General features: G+C 42.5%; 1 protein-coding gene across 2 annotated transcripts in view; it reads right to left on the bottom strand.

The window, feature by feature from the left end:
* Nucleotides 1–13,351, bottom strand: part of SMAD9 (SMAD family member 9) — a 36,704-nt gene that overhangs the window by 11,007 nt on the left and 12,346 nt on the right. The window contains exons 2-4 of one of the 2 annotated variants that reach the window (XM_015635836.2): nucleotides 10,800–11,426; nucleotides 4,147–4,404; nucleotides 1,222–1,359 (exon numbers count right to left, since the gene is read on the bottom strand). In XM_015635836.2, the coding sequence (XP_015491322.1) occupies nucleotides 1,222–1,359; nucleotides 4,147–4,404; nucleotides 10,800–11,211 (808 nt within the window). In that variant the 5' untranslated portion in view covers nucleotides 11,212–11,426. The remainder of the gene's footprint in view (nucleotides 1–1,221; nucleotides 1,360–4,146; nucleotides 4,405–10,799; nucleotides 11,427–13,351) is intronic. The other variant, XM_015635845.2, reaches the window with a different exon arrangement.

Raw genomic sequence — 13,351 nt, 5'->3', positions numbered from 1 at the left:
AGTTTTCCAAGTCAGAGACAGAGAAAGGCTCAAAAATGTAACAAAATCTCTGAGCCTCATTTGTCATTTGAATTAGCAGGAAACTTTATCCTGCCTGCTCACCACAGGCATGTGAGCCCGCCTGCCCCCAGAGCACCTCTGTGCATAACCTCTAATAAACTTCCAACTAATATTCACTAGGATAGTGATCAGGGATGGTAGGCTGTGATAAAGAGATTAAACCAGCTTGACAATTTATTTTAAAGTATTGGTGTCTGATAACTTGTTATTATCCAGCCATTCTGTGTCCCCATCAGTAATTAGCACTATTCCCTCACATGCCTTCTGCTCCAGTTCCATGCTACACAAACACTTGTCGCTGTTTCAGAAGGCTGGCAATATTTTTTTAACGTGTGTATGTAAGCAGCATTCAGTCCTCATTCTAGAAATGACATTTCTTTAGAAACACAATATGATGGACTAAAAGAAAAATGGTGATTTTTCCTTTGCAGTAGCAGACAGGCAAAGCAAAAGCCAGCAGAGGAAATCCATTTCCCCTTCAGACTCTGAAGCATTGGGCTCTGAATGGTGGGGTCATCAGTACTAGAAAATACTAGCTCAAAAGTAAGAGAGGCCATGCTGGAGAGGTCAGCAAGTTGCTTTGAGGGGTGCAAGCAGGACCCCAGACCTTTCTTTGACCATTAATGCCTCTCTCACTACAGAATTCTTATGACAGACTTCAGTCTTCTGTCAAAATATCTTTGTAGTTCACTAGAACATGTCCTTTTCTTTTCTAGCCAGTCAGTAATGTAACATTAATACAAAGATGGCAGAAAAAAGCTCCCTACCATAAGGCTTTAAAGTACTTGAAACCTAGAGCTGAAGGTGATAAAGAAATGAGTTCTGATATTGATATTGCTTTTGTGTGTTAAATTGCTCCACCATCCTTGATTTGATATGTTTATCTTTACAACGTAGATAACAGTGTTAGCTTTCATTAACAGCTTTTTAACTGTAATAGTCCATGGATGCAAATAAGGTCTAAACTCTGTAACTTTGCACATAATCCATAGAAATATTGCATCAACCTCTCCTGCTAGCTAATGGATGGGTCTAGCACACAGCCTTACTGCAAAACTGCCTTTTTAAAAAACTTTTTATTACAAATCACAAAATCTTCTTGTGCAAATAACAATTTTTTTAACAGTTTTTATTTAAAGAATAGTACAAATGGTTATTTACTTTCAGCTTCTCCATCGGCAGATTTACCTCCATTGGGCAAAGACAGCACGAGCTGACTTTCAGCTATTGCATCCATCGACCGTCCACTGTGGATTCCTGGAGGTTCTCTTGCATGGTAGGGCGGAGGTGGAGTTTCCACTACAGAAAGAAAGAAAAAAGGAAGGAAAAAGAAAGGAAGAAAGACACCTAAGTCAGTATGTTGGTAAATTCCTCCTGGTTTTTTTCATGGTGAATATTCTACTGCTTCAGCATTGTTTGGCCTGAGAAGACTGGAAAAAGCACAGATCTGAATCTGACCTGCCTTCAGCCTCTAGATTAAGACCATTGCATGTTCAGCAAAGATGAGAAGGAAAAGCTGACATGTTGGACATGTAGTGCTTGAAAGAGAGAAGGATTGTCACAACAGTGCCTCAGGCCTAGACCTGTGTAAAATCAAGTTCTCTGTCAATACCAGTTGGTCCCCTAAGAAGGTAACGCAGTTACATCCATTATTTCCAGAATCCTCTCTTTAATGTAAAACTTGAGGAGGATTATTTATGAGCAGAAGTTGACTTTATCTGATCCTCTGGGAGACAGCTCTCTTTGTCCATAATCTGTAAAAAAAGCCTATGGAAAACTATAGAAATAAGACTTGGCAAAACTTCCTCCGGATTTGTTCTTTTCTCCTCTGTCCTACAAAGGTAGGAGGTCTGCCCCTCTCCTGGTTTGTTCAGTCTCCTATCAAAGAGTAATAGATGTCACAAAAACATTGGGAGCAAAAGTATCAAGTCACAACTGCTCAGCTCCTGATATGTTTCATTTAAAGCAACATGAGCTAGAAAACAGAAGGTGACTCTATAGTGGGGATTATCCAGAAAGGCTAGAGGCTTTAGAAAGCCAAATTAAAAAGGACTTCATTTTCATATTATAAAATGTCAACATTCAGCGAATGAGCACTAAAAGTGTGTCTCATTTGAACAGAAACTCAATGGCCTTATATGCAGATTATAGCCATATACAAGCTTGCAGGACCAAGGGACTCTTTAAGGAGGGTTTAACTTGGTTCCAGACTAAAACTCCCTCTTGTGTTTGGGGTCTTTGGCTGGCCCTCAAAACAGAGCAACTTGACCCAGCATGAATAACTGTGAAGTGTCTCATGAGACAACCACTGAATCTTCCAAGTAAGCCACGTTATTCTAGACTATTTAAGGACTGTTCAGGACCTAGAAATTTCATACACTATATGATATTTCTAACACTTAGATGACATAACCCTTCAACAAGAAATAGTAAAACAAAATCAAGAAATAGTGGAAGAGAAAATAAGTTACAGAAAGGAATATAATGACAGAATCATGTGGTTACATGGACATTTTTAATGTCTACTACTAAACTAGTCACATTTAGGTCTCCTTATACCCACTGAACAAAAACAGGAACCTGCAGACGCAGTGTATTGGACAAATACAAGAAGATGCAATGAATCTTATTCTACGAGTGTCTGTTTTCCTCCACTGATTACAGGGAGAGCATAGATAATTTCATGAGATGCTAAAACCTGCGTTGTTGCCACTTATATTTGGTCACAGCAATCCCTCTCAAGGTTCTTGATGTAACTCCAGTTTGCTTTAGATAGCATTCCATCCCTGATTGTTACATAGGCAAATTACGCTTATCAGTATGCTGTGATATACTGAAGCTCAGGTTGAGCCACTTCCATTATTAAGTAGCTTTGCAAGGTCCCAAGTTCAGTTAAATGCACATGTCAGAGTCATTACACAGCTGGAATGGGCCTGATTTACCTGTCAGGACGAGCTCCACAGAATCCAGCTTAGTTACACAGAGGTGAAAGAAAAATACTGGAGAAGACAAACAAGTCTTACTACTTGATGAAATGTTTCAGTGTTGCTAAATATGATTTAATCAGAAACACAGATCTAGAGAAGAAATGAATGAAGGCACATTCAATGAATGAAGAGGGAAGGAAAAACATCACACTGTGTTGAAATTATTCAGCTTAGAAGGAAGTTCAAATGCTACAAACACCTTGTAAAATAAACATCTTTCTTGCACTTAAAATGAAATAGGTGTATCATTAAGGACCCAAATTTAAATGCTTCATAGTTGAGACACTAAAATCTTAAATTACAAGATTCTGATCTGAATTCATCTTTGTGAAAAAACTGACATAACTGAAACTATTTTAAAGTACTGAAGTGAGTCTGAACCATGTTTTGATATTAAAACTAGCTCTTAGCTGTGTTGTGTTAGCAGAAAAAGAACAATTAATTTTTCAGGTAATTAGAGCTGTACTAAGTCAGGAGTTCACAACACAAACAATATGAGTGACATAAGCCTGCTAATCTCAGAACTGTGGAACATGTTCCAAAGTCACAGGAACTTGCCTGCTGACTTCTCCAAGTGCTGGGCCAGATTGTTAAACACCTTAACTTTCTGAAATTTATACCGTCACTGGGATTGCCATAAACTTTAAAAAGTTTCTGCACAGCAATTTCCCCATTTTATCCTGTCTCTTGATGGAATTTCTAAAGGTTCCTACCCTGATCATCCTAGGTCCCTAACTTAGGTCTTGCAAGTTCTCTTTTCCATGAATTGTACCAGAAGCTTGGATGGGCAGCTTTGGACAGAAGGCAGCCTGGCACACCTGCTTCTCTCCTCAGTTTTTCTCCCACAGTAATCATGACATCTCACCCAAGCACTTCTAGGAGCAGGATGACTACAGTTCTCAATCTCTTGAGCATCTGTCAGAAGGACTGAGAGACAATATACAAGAGACAGTCACAAGAAATCACAGTCCAAGTCCATTCTGTCCAACAGTTCAACCTGCAGCTACAGTCTGGGGGGAGCACAGAATTGTCACCTGACCCCAGGCCCTGGCAAGACCCTCAAATGCCTCAGTCAGGGTGGGTCAAAACTCATTCTTACCTGTGAGCTGATAGGGACTTCCTGGTCCTGAAGAGCTTTCTGGTGAGTTGGGGTAGCTGATGCTGTTAGGCGACTGGGAGAACATGTGGCTGGGGGATGATGGAAAAGGGGTGCATGGAGGATGCTGGAAGGAATCCGGATAAGTGGCATTGTGCGGCATCAGTGGCTCGCTGTGCAGAGAAGTGTTTCGAAACTTGGCAAGGAGGCTGAGGTGAGGGTTAAACTCACTGTGTCTTGGAACGAGTACAGGAGGTAGGACTGAAAACAAAAACAACAGAAAAAATGGTTGAAGCTGTATTCCTGAAAGAATAATTTGTTGTAAACTAAAAAGAGGCATATTCCATGCTGCTCAAATATAGCTGTCTGCATACAAGTCATTAAAGAGTAACAAACCTGTCCAAACCCAAGAGTCAAAAGCTGAATTCTTGGACTTTTTCTCCAGATCTGCAGCCACTTACAGCAGTTCCACATATAAAATAAGAAATCTTGACTTGAGCAAGGTACCATAAAATTCACAGGTATGGCATGCAGAAATTCAGGCGGTATATCCCTCCCTTTCAAAATTACCTATTCCTTCCTTCTTCAAAAACTGAACATGTCAGGTGTTTTCTAAATATTATCACTAGAATGTGACAAATGCACAGCCAAGTTTAATAACAATTAATAGTGCTCTGCAATACACTGCATATTTTGCTACCAGCACGTTATGCAGATGGGCAAAAGGAAGTACAGACCTGAAGCCAGACACCAGATCTAAAATGTTGTCAGGTACTTGAAAATGCTGCCAGACAGACAGTGAGGTCTTTAAAAGGAAATGTAAATGGCAATTCAAACATTGCAGTAATATCAATTTATCTCTTGCAATATAGTTAGAAAAGATTTAGCATAAGAAGGCATATGTCAGTGATTGGTATTTAAGACATGAAAAATGCAGGTCAGAAAACTGAAATCCAAATTAACCCATTTAAAACTTAGTCTAGTAGAAGATACTGCCTATCCACAAACTCTCTTCCCTTTCATCTCACACTGTCAGCGCTGTTAACAGCATTGCCTCTTTGAGAAACCCAAAGTTGATCCAAATTACTTTGGATTGGGACATATGAGAAGCAAGAGTAGAATTAAGACTCAAAACACTTTAAAAATCCTGACTAGCGAGATACCTATGAAGATGCAGTCCCTAGGCTGGAACACAAGGAGGCTTGCAGAATAATTTTGAATATGAGAGTTCAACCTGAGGCTTTAACTGTGTCTTCCAAAGTCCTTGGTACAGAGAGCAGCAACTACAATGGGTGATTCCTGTACCCCAAGATTTTTCTATTAGTTACTAGCTCACATTATACCTAATTATCTTAGTTAAGGCTTTCAACACAGGTAGGGGGAATGAATTCCCAGTTGGTATCATGCAGATCTAAAAGCTACCAAAGAAGATAATTATGGAGGCAATTGAGTTACTGTCCCCAGCATCGAGGACAATTCAGCAGGCTTGTATTGACTGACCTAGTATCCAGAGTTCCTCCAGCCTAAAACCCAGCAGCACATCATCTTCCAGTGTGTCCTTACTAGTTTATGGAACCAAATAGCAATGTGCACTCTTGGTTTTAAGTGTTGATGGGAATATACAGTCAACATGTTTTAACATATTGCTTGGGCCAAAAAGCTCTGTCTAGGTAAGGCAAATTCTTTTTACGTAGGTTAACTAACAACTTTTAATTACAGCAAACTCTCATTTATCTTAATGTTACTCTTAATGAAAGAGCAGAATAATTGCTATTGAATAAAACAAATAATGTATAGATAGTGCAAAATATGTGCATGAGAAGAGTCTGCAGGAACTCTTCTTGGAATGCACATCAGTTGCTCAGAGAGCTGGGGCATTTACAGTGCCTGGTACCAACAATGGGTTAATGTGCACCATGCTTCAGTAGAGGCAGGGTTAAACAATGTGCCTGCCCACCCACTGGAATATACCACTGGGAATCTGGTAGTCACCCATGACCTGAAGAACTGAGCCCTAAAACTATGCAAAATATTGGACTGATTGGGAGTTCACTGCAGAAGTTAGCTTCTCACCTGCCTAGAAACACAGGCACTGGGAAACCCCTTAAGACACTACACTTACATGCTTCTCTGGCCCTATGCATTGCTAATTAGCCTCTGGCCAGGATGAGGATCGGTGCTCTGGAGACTGCTTTCTTTCCTTCTGCCTCTCATATGCCCCTGTTTGTGGCACGAAGAGTCTATTGCCACTTTCTTAAGTAGAGAAAGGTACTTCTGCTTCCTCACTGTTCTTCTTTTAGCTTTAAACATGCAGGTAGGACTCATACAGGCAATACAAGTATTCACATCTGACATGCACTGCCCAGTCCCCTGTGGATCTCTTCACAGCCAGTGGAGAGGAATACTCTTACTGCAATATACTGGGACAAGACCAGTACCATCACTGTGGATGTGGTTTTGGTGAGCTGTATTCATTCCATCCCATGCTCCTGTGAACAGCTCCAGGCTGTGAGCTGTTGCTTCTTCTGGAGTTCTCCTTTGCTGCTTCTGGAGTTTTCCTCAAAAGCTCCATGCAACTGGTATGATGATTGTCAGGTCTGCTGCTGATCAGCCAGCTCTGACCGGCAGCTTTTGAAAATGAGGAGCTGGTGATCCCTTTGCACCCAGCAACGCTGTGCAGTGTTGAGAGGCTGACACTTCACTGTGGGTACCACAGCTAAGGGAGCTGCTTCCTTCAGCCCTGTGAGAACTTGACTCCTTCTCTAAATGAAAGCTGAGAATCTGGATGTGTGACCAGAACTTGCCAGGGAAAGCCTTTGAATTGCCTTGAGTGAGTCAGCAGGAGGAATTTTCAAGCCTTGAACTCCTTCCCAGCTCTGACCATGGCAGTCTTAATTTCTGCTCTGCTGAACAGTTTTTGCCACCTCACTCATTCATTCACTCTTTCCACTGACTTTTCTGTGAATGCCTAGAGGGCTAAAGCCTCTGTGGTAGGGAGGCATTCAGAGATTTTCTGTTTGTGGCTAAGAGTACCCCAAGGGCCTTGATCTCCTTGCTGTTTTGGTAACATATCACTCTCCAGGGCTCAGCCACTCTGAAGGAAGTGTGACCAGAGGCGTAAAACTGAGTAACTGAGTGTGTTGGGACCTGTCAGTCCTCATAAATTACCTGCGTTTTCTCCACTCATTGGGGTCCTTTTCTCCTACCTGCTATTTTCCACCAAGAGCCAGAGGTGGATCCTTCCTCCTACGCATGCTGAAGTGTTGATGGTCTGTTCAACTGAAGACAAATATGGTCATGTCCTTAGTCCTGCCACTGCCTTTCATGCCTTTCTCCCATTCCCTTTAGCTTCAACAGCTCTTGCTGGGAACCTGGCTCTGCCCAGAGCCTGTGGTTTCAGATGCTAGCAAGCAAACTTATCTACCTTATTTTAATTTCAGGTACAACATCCACACTGCAATTTTTCACACATTTATCCATCTCTGCATAGTTTACTACTTTTGGAAACCACTCTCAGGTGAAATCTGTCTACTCCCTGTGCCCATGACTACTCCCAAACAGATGGCCAACAGTGAGGCCATCAGACTGTTTTCCACCTGGGGAGGCTATCACATCTTAGACCCACTTTGGCTTTATGAAAACAGTCAAAGTCAAAAATTCTCCTGTCTACAGCACTGGTGCACCCTCAAATTTGTAATACTTACATATGAATGACTTAATATAAAAACAATAGGGTATGTGTTTAGGCAGCTTCTGCTGGCAACAAACCAGATTTCTGAGAAGCTCTTTGAAGGCAACGATGAAGGGTGAAGCAGAGCATAACCAACATACCTACCTCCTTCAGATTAGGTGGCCTAACTCCTCTCTCCAGTGGGATGTTGCACACATAGAGGAAATATTTTCTGCTTTTTTTCTAAGTGGCACCTACTATTCAGCAGACCTGAGAAGAAATCTGCCAGGAATACCCGTAGCAGCAATAAAAGCCATGTATAATCTGTACAGTATCAGTAGCAGAGCCTAAAATGGGACTGGAAAGCCTGCAGACACTGCAGAGGTAATGAAATCCCCGAATCTCTAACCAGATTTCAAAGTTGTACTCTAGTAACAGAGGTCTAGGAATTTCCAAGGCTGTCAAAAAAAAGGGTGAGGCCCTTCCATCTTTGACACAAGTCATAGATTCTAGATTAAAGTTAATGGATCTGGTCATAGAGCGGTTGACTAGGCAAGAAAGACTGCAGTGATGGAAAATGATCCCCGAAAGGATGGACATTTGTATGAAAATAATACTGGTATGTGGATTATAAAAAAATACAGTGTTGTCTTATTCAATGGGTGGATTCTCTAGCTCGAGAGGATGATACCCACAGAATCTCATATAAGCCTAAGATCACCAACAGCCAAGATGCAGATTTCCTGCCATTAAAAGAGGACTGTTGTTTTAAAAAGACCAGCACCTAAATCAACAACTCCCAGCCTTTTCTGTGGTGATCTCACTGCTACGACTTTCTCATGAAGTTGATTTATTCTCTTGCCTTGCCAACACCTCCTTGCAGCACTGCCTTCTAACTTCGGCTGCACTGCACCACTTGCAGAAGTGCAAGTTCTCTCCTGCTGCTGCCCCAGAACACCTAAGTGGGTTGTACTCTTTGTGATACTGTACAAATATATAATATATCTGTGAGTTTCAGCCTGTGAGTTGTCCCTGTAAGCAGAATTGTAGGGGTGAATACAACAGCCTGAGAACAATTCCCGGGTCCTGTGGAGAAGTGGCACAGCACACCTTGTATCCTCACAGCTGCACTCACTTTCACCTCCAAAACAAGGTGGCCAAGTTCAAAGTGCCCAAAGTCCCTCCTGTGGGCTAACCCTGCACTGAAAGCTGCTAGTCCACACGAGTCCACATGGGTCAAAGCTGTTCCTGGGATCATGTTACCAATTCAGCAGTACCCAGACCTGCACCTTGTCCCCTTCTACTTTACTAGCAGAGATACTGCCAGTCTGCTGCACAGACAAACAATAGAGACATGTTCACAGCTGAAAGCTTCTGAGTTTCAGGATCAGAACAACAAGCTTTGGCAGCCAATTAGCAGCTGCTGGACTATTCCATTAGCAGTGTTTGTTAGCTGGCACTGAACAGATGAGAAATCAAGTGTTGAAATCAGCACCGTTCAGTCCTGTCAGCTACTGCACTGAGGAGACACCATTAACTGCACTGAAGTTACACCAGAAGAAATGAGAAGACACTAAAGACTGCAGCCTGCAAATAATGAACTGCAATAAACAAAAAATGGGATATTTTATGAGCATCTTTTCTTAAATTATTGAAGAGTTTACTTTAGCAGGGTGTGAGATCAGCTCTTTTCACTGAAAACTGTTGACAACAAGCACCACTCAGTGTAGCTGTAAAACAGAAAAGTTTTGACAGTGTTTGCAGCAGATCAGATATGACTTCACAGTGACAGCTCTGCTGCACTGGAAGGACTAACAGAAGAGGAAGCAGGCCCTGGTGTTTAACAAATGTTAACAAATGTCTTTCCCTTATTTCATCTGTGTGAAAAGAAACATCCCACAGTTCACTTATCTGATCTTAATATCACCTCAAAGTAAAGTTCATGCCAGACAAGGAGTAATTTCAGAATAAAAAGTATACACTTACCAACTGTGTCCATTAGTAAATTAAATTACGGTGATTTTTGGCAGCAAGGGAGAGCTAGGTTAGACATTAGAAATAATTTTGAACTGTAAGGATAGCAAAGCAATAGATTCACTTGCCTGGGGAGGTTGTAGAGCCTTTATCACATGGGATTTTTAGAGCTCATTAGGAAAAGATTTGTCAGGAATGTACCTGGTAATTTGGTTTCATTTGGGAGTCTGGGCAGAGGAAAACAGGATGACTGCTCAAGACCTTTGCCAGCCCCGCTTTCTGAGATACCTACAGAAGTCAACACTGAACACTACAATTTTTAACAGCTCTTTTACTGACATAAAGCCCAATTAAATGACCTTTCAGTGAGGTCGTAAGTTTTTCTGCAGTCCAAAGAGAATTATCAGTGGAAAACTCCAAAAATTTATGGGGACCTGTTGGATTTATGTCACATAAACTCTCCATTTATGTAAGTAAATCCCACTTAAGGCAGGCCATCAGGTATTTTAGCAAAAATCAATTGACCTGGTTTTCTATTCACTGCAAAATATGCCATCTTACCACATGCAGCTCTTATCTTTAAAGAGGGAGCTAGTGTTTTCTGAGGGTTAATGAGTCAACTGCTGGTTTTCAATGAGACATAAATATCACCACGGTGGTGAGGCCAGGCTGGTGCCCAGACTTCATGCAAATGACCATCCGTTCAGATAGGGAGGATTCAGCACCCAGGTCCGTGGAGAGGAAGCTGCTTTCAGCACCTTGGACAAGATCCGGGTGCCCTCAGGGGCCCGATGGGCTGCAGACCCCAACGGGAGAGGGGCTCCTCACACCCTCCCCAGTCCTGGCTGCCAGAGCTGTGATTGCACCAGGCAGGGTAAGACCCAAGATCCTTCCATGAGATGCAGCCTGCCTTTTCACATTTCAGAGCACAGCTGTAGGATGCACCAAGACTAAACCTGCTGGAGCAAGAGCTAACACAGAGCTGCGATTCATTTGCAGATGACATAATTACCTGGGGTTTCCACCCGCCGGTAATGGTAGGGGTTGATGCACACTTCTTTCTGTTTCGAGCCAAAAGGGAACTCACAACATTCCAGTGGTTTCAACTCATGGTGAGATTGTAAATCAGGCCAGCGCCACACTCTGCAATATATGACGTGGGGAAGCCCCTTGCGGTGAGACACCTGCAGCCGCCCGTCCAAGGAACGTGGGATCGTGACACATTTACTGGGCTGACCCGGGCAGCTCAGAGCCCTCTCCAGTTCTTCCATGGCTCCTTTTTTCTTCTTTAACTTCTTCACCAAGGAATCAACAGCTTTTTCTGCCCACTTTTCTTCTTCATCTCCTTGTTTCCAGCCCAGCAGCCTTTTCACTGCGGGGCTGGTGAAGGAGAACAAGGAACTGATAGGGGTGCTGGAGTGCATAAGAAGCAGAGATCACGCACGAGCGTCAACGGAAGCACAAACTGCTCTCCTGCCTTGCAAGGCCTGCACAGAGTTTCCACAGTATTGTGATGGACACTTCCTTCAAGGACAGGTTCTGTCACACGTACGTTTTTGTAGTCTTAGGTACTGGTTACAAGTAGCCCGACAGGGTGGGTCTCAGAACTTTCCAAACATCAAGAAACTGCTGATGAAGCCTGGAACAGCAACACAATACATGGTTAGGCTTCACACACTATTTCCATTGTTCTTTCAATAAAATATTTTGAAAGAGAAATTACTCAAAATGTGTAGTTCATTTTCAGTGGTTTTCTGTTTGGTTTTTGATGTTTATTTTGGGCCCAAGCCTCTCCTCCCCACTATCCACCCCACTCATTTTAGAGTTGGACCATGGAAACTGTTAACTATCCAGTCAGTTCAACTTGTGTTTAGACTTTAAAGCACCAGACAAATGGTTGCAGGACTAAGATTATTTTTAGTACAAAAGAAAATTTATCCTCTTTTTTATATGCTGGTAGCTGTAGGTTCAGTTCAATCATCTTCTATGAAAAAATATCTCTAATATCAAATGTTATGGAAGCAATGAGTAGAATACTGTTGTGACTTCAACTCCATCTCTGCCACTTCAATCTCACTGTACTGTCAAGAGTCGTAAAATATTAACTGCAAAACTAATTTAAAATACTCCTACATTTCATTTAAGATTTTTGGAAGATTTACTAGTATTCTCTAAACTTATTTATATTTTCCTACATGGAAGAGAAAAAGTTTTTGTGCCTACACAGTCTGTTTCTCTCTGTTCAACAATTCACAGCTTTCTGGGTCCAAATCACAGACTTTTGGACACAGTTTGTGCTGCATGGATCTCAAGTTATTTTTGCTAGGAGTTGCTACATCTGATGAAGTCCAACAGAAAGAGTTTAGTTCTTGAGGGCTTTGCCTTTTTTTTTTTTTTTCTTCATATAGCTGGAGCCAGTCTAATTTTAGCTGAAAATTACATATTTCCACTGACTGGAACTCTGAGGAAAAATGTCCTTGTACGTCAAGCTATTTACTGCTTTAAATATATTTCATGGACCCCCTGTGCACAGCAAGTCCAAAGGTCTGAACTACACAGAGGGCACTTAAAGCAGGAGATGGGGGCAGCTTCCATATGGATGCTTCTAGAAAAGCAGCTCCATGACTGTCCAATTCCACCCTTGTGGACCTTTTTGCCCCCACCAATAAAGACCTGCTCACAGTTCTCAGCACTGCTTAGACATAGCCACTGAGGAGACAAACGTTGCCCAGCACAGGGAGTGGCAGAGCTTCACAAACCATATTTGTGTGCAATTTCCTTCAATGTACAGACCTTGTAAGAGTTCAAAGGGCACCTGGGGACGCCGTGTGCAGGCGCAGGTACAGCACAGTGAGACAGGAGGCCAGTCCCAAAGACTGGTTCCTTGGCACACTCGGATACCCTTGGCGCCACGCAGCTCTGGAGCACGCTGCAGTGTGAGCACACATGGCCCAGGGCAGCACAGCCTCTTGGACAGGCTGTGATGTTTACTGAGGACCAAAGGCTGCCTAGAGCTGTTTTTCTCCCAGCTCTTCTGTTTTGTTCTCGTGCCCACCCCTATGCCCCACTGCATTACCCTTTGAAATACCCTGAGAAATGCAGATACGTGGAAGCATAACAAGTTTTTCTCTTCCTCCTCGACAGCAGCAATGGTGGGGGAAGAGGCTCAAAGTTCCAAAGCCTTCCACTGCACTAGGAGGATGGAAGCACTTTGCCCCACAGAGGAGAAATCATGAAAGCAACTCTGGCAGCAGCAGCTACTCTTCCCCAACACTTTCATATGCCAAGCACCATGAAAATATGCACAGAGGAACCGAAAGGCAGAACAAGCACACCTTGCTTCAGGCACCCACCAGAGCACTGAGCTCTGGTTTATGCAATTTCTACATTATCAACCCATGTGTGTCCATTTATCCTCGACTGTCAAGAGACAAAGCCGGCAGAAACCCCCTCACTTGTGTCATTCATCAGTCAAAGATTGATTCCAGGGAACTGTGGAAACCTGTCCTACCTACCAAAAAAAGAAACTTCAGATCCCAGATTTTTTTGTCTGACCTGGAGTAT

Source organism: Parus major, chromosome 1, assembly GCF_001522545.3.
Source record: "Parus major isolate Abel chromosome 1, Parus_major1.1, whole genome shotgun sequence".
NCBI classification, from domain to species: Eukaryota; Metazoa; Chordata; class Aves; order Passeriformes; family Paridae; genus Parus; species Parus major.
The sequence above is the reverse complement of the archived record's forward strand: the minus strand, read 5'-3'. Positions and strand labels throughout refer to the sequence as shown.